General features: G+C 36.1%; 1 protein-coding gene across 1 annotated transcript; it reads right to left on the bottom strand.

Annotated features, from left to right (window-relative positions):
• Window positions 1–1,461: 1,461 nt before the first annotated feature.
• LOC132650647 (zinc finger protein OZF-like) lies at window positions 1,462–4,635 on the bottom strand (the record flags this gene model as incomplete). Its single annotated transcript, XM_060375999.1, is given in 3 exon segments — window positions 1,462–2,884; window positions 4,252–4,312; window positions 4,521–4,635. Coding segments are annotated over 3 exon segments (1,599 nt in total), but the record flags the coding sequence as incomplete, so codon positions are not given.
• Between the last annotated feature and the right edge of the window lie 282 nt (window positions 4,636–4,917).

Here is a 4,917-nt window from a genome sequence, read left to right as displayed (position 1 = left end):
CACTGTTTGATTTACCATCTCATATCCAGAAACACATGAAATTTGAAATGCTATGAAATGTAAAACATTTTATCACAAGCATTTCCGAGAACGTGGTTTTCTTGCTTCCTGGAGGCTGTTTCTCACCAGCCTAGAAAGGAAGGAGGGGCCAGAAGATGAGGTATAAAGCTTGGAAGAACGACAAGCATAACAGTGATCAGGACACTCTGGGAACCACCTCAGAAAGTAAGTTAAACTTTAATTCCAGAAAACAGAGGGTATGTACCCCTTGGGGAGTGACTGGGATGTTCTAAGGATAGGTGTAGATAATTGTTTGAAACTGAGCACTTCAAGGATGCTTGATTTGCATTAAAAAGCACATTCCTATCATGTGAACAAGAACATGGAACCTAATTATCCTATATTTGAAGGGAGGGGAGAGTTATCAGGGATCTGTGTCATAGGCCATGTATCAAACTTGATTGATGGCATCTATGTGTAAAGACACTCTCCAGATGAAGTCAGGCAGAGAAAACTCATCCTTGCCATGGTTATACAACTAGATCAGCAGCAGGATCATACATGGAAGAGAAAGCCTCCTCCCTCACATCTCAAACTTCAGTCTGGGTTGTGATGGTTTTCAATAGAACCCCTGGAACAATAGGTATGTGTACACAAAGAAACTTCTACAGGCTACCACTGTTGTGATACTCTCAGAGAACTTCCTGGCTGGTGTTAGTTCACCATTCCCTACATATTCATCCACTGGACTAAAAGTTTCTTGTGTAAACTGAGGCAATTGAAAACAGTAAATGTTGAGAATCAGGATTATCAATAAGTCTTCCATAAACACCTTATTATATAATACTGTTGCATGTAATTGATATTCACCATTAATTGTATTCTTTTTAAAAATAAGTTTATTTACTTTAAATTCCAATAGTAATCTCCCTCCCTTCTCTGCCCCATGACTACCCTCGATTCCTATTGCCCCTTATTATATAATACTGTTGCATGTTCCCTTCAGAAAAGGGAGGTCATTTCCACTGAGCTAGTTTTACAGTTCTGTTGCATCTCAGTGGACCAAAGTACACAAAGGCCTTTCCACATCGCTTATACTCACAGAATTCCTCTCCAGTAAGGATACTTTTATGATGATGATGATTCTAGATTTATGCAAGGCCTCACCATTTTAACACATTCATAAGTTTTTCCTCTATTATGAATCCTTTCATGATGATGAAGATTATACAAATGTGGAATGGTTTCACCATGTTTAAAGCACTCACAGGCTTTCTGTCCATTAGGATTTCTTTCATGAGTGTGAAGATGATTCTGAAGTCCAAAAGTTTTTTCACATTGGTTACAGTCAGACATCTTTCCAGTATGTGTTCTTTTATGTATTAGGAGATGTTATGTGCAAAGGCTTTGCCACGTAGTTATATTCATATGGTTTCCCTCCAGAATGTGCTGTTGTCTTAGGAGATGATTGTTACATGCAAAGGCTTTATCACACTAATTACCCTCACAAGGCTTCTCTCCACTGTGTGTCTTTTCCTGTTTTTGGAGACTGCTCTGCTGTGCAAAGGCTTTATCAGATTGGGTATATTCATAAGGTTTCTTTCCAGTATGTGTTCTTTTATGTCTTATGAGATGACTGTTTTCTGCAAAGGCTTTGCCACACTCATTACATTCATAAGGTTTCTCTCCAGTGTGTATTCTTTTATGGCTCATGAGATGACTGGTTTTTGCACAGGCTTTACCACACTCATTACATTCATAAGGTTTCTCTCCAGTGTGTGTTCTTTTATGGCTTAAGAGAGTACTGTTTTGTGCAAAGGCTTTACCACACTGGTTACATTCATAAGGTTTCTCTCCAGTGCGTGTTCTTTTATGGCTTAAGAGAGTACTGTTTTGTGCAAAGGCTTTGCCACACTCATTACATTCATAAGGTTTCTCTCCAGTGTGTGTTCTTTTATGGCTCATGAGATGACTGTTTTTTGCAAAGGCTTTACCACACTGATTACATTCACAAGGTTTCTCTCCAGTGTGTGTTATTTTATGGCTTATGAGATGACTGTTTTGTGCAAAGGCTTTACCACACTGGTTACATTCATAAGGTTTCTCTCCAGTGTGTGTTCTTTTATGGCTTAAGAGAGTACTGTTTTGTGCAAAGGCTTTGCCACACTCATTACATTCATAAGGTTTCTCTCCAGTGTGTGTTCTTTTATGGCTTATGAGATGACTGTTTTGTGCAAAGGCTTTACCACACTGGTTACATTCATAAGGTTTCTCTCCAGTGTGTGTTCTTTTATGGCTTAAGAGAGTACTGTTTTGTGCAAAGGCTTTGCCACACTCATTACATTCATAAGGTTTCTCTCCAGTGTGTATTCTTTTATGGCTCATGAGATGACTGGTTTTTGCACAGGCTTTACCACACTCATTACATTCATAAGGTTTCTCTCCAGTGTGTGTTCTTTTATGGCTTAAGAGAGTACTGTTTTGTGCAAAGGCTTTGCCACACTCATTACATTCATAAGGTTTCTCTCCAGTGTGTGTTCTTTTATGGCTTAAGAGAGTACTGTTTTGTGCAAAGGCTTTGCCACAGTCATTACATTCATAAGGTTTCTCTCCAGTGTGTGTTCTTTTATGTCTTAAGAGAGTACTGTTTTGTGCAAAGGCTTTGCCACACTCATTACATTCATAATGTTTCTCTCCAGTATGTGTTCTTTTATGCCGTATGAGCTGACTGCTTTTTGCAAAGGCTTTACCACATTGATTACATTTGTAAGGCTTCTCTCCAGTGTGTGTTCTTTTATGCCATATAAGAACAGTGATATAGGGGAAGGTTTTCCCACATAGAGTGCATTTAAAGGGTTTCTCTCCAGTATGACTGCTTTCATGCCTGCAAAGAAAATTGGCACATGTGAAAGATTTACCACCGTCATTTCATTACACTAATAAATATATTTATCTATATGAATTAATTTCATAATTTGGTCTAATGGTAAAGAAGAATCAAATTTTAAAGTTATATCACATTATTTACATTCACGGTATTCCCCTTCATTATGGGTATTTTTGAAGATCCCTGTGATGGTAAGATAATTTGTGATGTGGATCACTTTTATAGCATCATTTTTCTATAAGAGGTTTTCTCCTATATATGATGAGTATTTAAAAATTCAGAGTTTTACCACAGCAATCCCATTCACAAATTTTTGTACTGTATGAATGATACTTCATTTACAAAGTGAGCCAGGAAAAGCAGAAGTTCCAAATTCCTAGTATTCATAGGTATTTTCAGCAATATGAGTTTGCTGATAAATTCTCAGTGAAGTTGCAAAACCAATTAACAGTAACCATTTATCACATTCAGAAAATTTACTCACAGTAAATTACTACCAAATCAATTGTTCTTGGAGAAAGACAGGGCCACTGCTTCTTTCAATATCCCTGTGCTCATGTGTCTTAGAATCATTTTGATATATGATATACCAGTTTAATTCACAAAAATAATAAAGATTCCCACATTGAATTAACACAGTTTGTTTTTTGTTCATCATAGACATGTCATATAGGGATTAAGGTTTCTCCACAACAATATTCTTGATTCTCATAAGCTGCTTCTTTCACTAAACTTTACAAAGTTACTGCACAAAAATGAGTAACACTGGTTCTACTATGAAATTTTTGCTTATTAGAAGGTTTTGGACACATAACGATCACCAATTCAGTGTGTATACCTCTTACAATATCTGAGTAGATAGAATGAGACTAAACAGATTGGCAGTTCAAGTCAGTAGCCATAATGTCCATATGATTCAAATGGTATTTTTGTTACAATATTATTTTATTTTCTTCTATCTTAGGGGAGTGCCTTGTAAACACAAATCAGATATCTGACATTGAAGTACATGGAATTATGAGATTTTAATGATCATAAGTACACTTAAAGCAGTGCTGTTTTTACACTGTTGCTTTTCTTTAAAACTTCCAGGACACAGCCATGTGTGCTGGTACATGCCTTCAATTCCAGCACTTGTGGAGGCAGAAGCAGGCAGATCTGTGTTATTTTGAGGTCAGGCTGGTCTAATAAGCAAGTCTAAGAAAGTCACAGATACCCAGAAAAAAAATCTATTTCAAAAACATAAAATAAAAAGCAGCCAATAAACAAACAAACAAACAAACGAACAAACAAAAAACACCAGACTTCCAGGACACATTAAAATTTAAGAATTTATATCTGTATCAACATGCACATAAAGTTACCTTTTATTACTTGTAGAACTTTGAAAATGTTCTTCAATATTATGGTCATCCCAATTGTAGCCTAAAATATAGTACCAGAAAATATATATTATTGGAAATATCATGTTATTATTAAGGCAAAACTTAAATCACTATCTTCTGTGACCCTTAGAACCATGCCTGATTTATTTACCTCATTCCTCCTCATTCTCAATTGGAATTATAGAAGAGGATCAATAACAAAGTAAAAGTTGTCTATTTTAAAAGTGAAAGAAAAATTGCAGTCTTACCTATAGCAGTGAGGTTTTCACAGGTCTCTAGCATCACATCTTTGTAGAGTTGTTTCTGGGAAGGTTCCAGCAAGGCCCACTCTTCTTGGCTGAATTTCACATGTACATCATTGAAGGTCACCAAATTCTAAAATATGCCATACATTTGTACAACAGAAACAGTGGCAACAATATAATTTATACGTCATTGTCAATATAATCATATAATTCTACTGCTTCTTCAATTTATTTTCTGACACAAAAGTGTGAATGTTATACAGTTGGGTGCTGTGTTTGATGTGAAGTAGGAGAGGTGAAAAAGGCTAAAGGTTAGATTGAAAAAAAAACAAAGGCGTGCTTCAAAAACCTGTGTTTCATCAGTTTGTAAGATATGAATATAAAGTAGCCATTAGTTGGG

The sequence above is a fragment of the Meriones unguiculatus genome (genome assembly GCF_030254825.1).
Source record: "Meriones unguiculatus strain TT.TT164.6M chromosome 13 unlocalized genomic scaffold, Bangor_MerUng_6.1 Chr13_unordered_Scaffold_28, whole genome shotgun sequence".
Taxonomy (NCBI): domain Eukaryota; kingdom Metazoa; phylum Chordata; class Mammalia; order Rodentia; family Muridae; genus Meriones; species Meriones unguiculatus.
The sequence above is the reverse complement of the archived record's forward strand: the minus strand, read 5'-3'. Positions and strand labels throughout refer to the sequence as shown.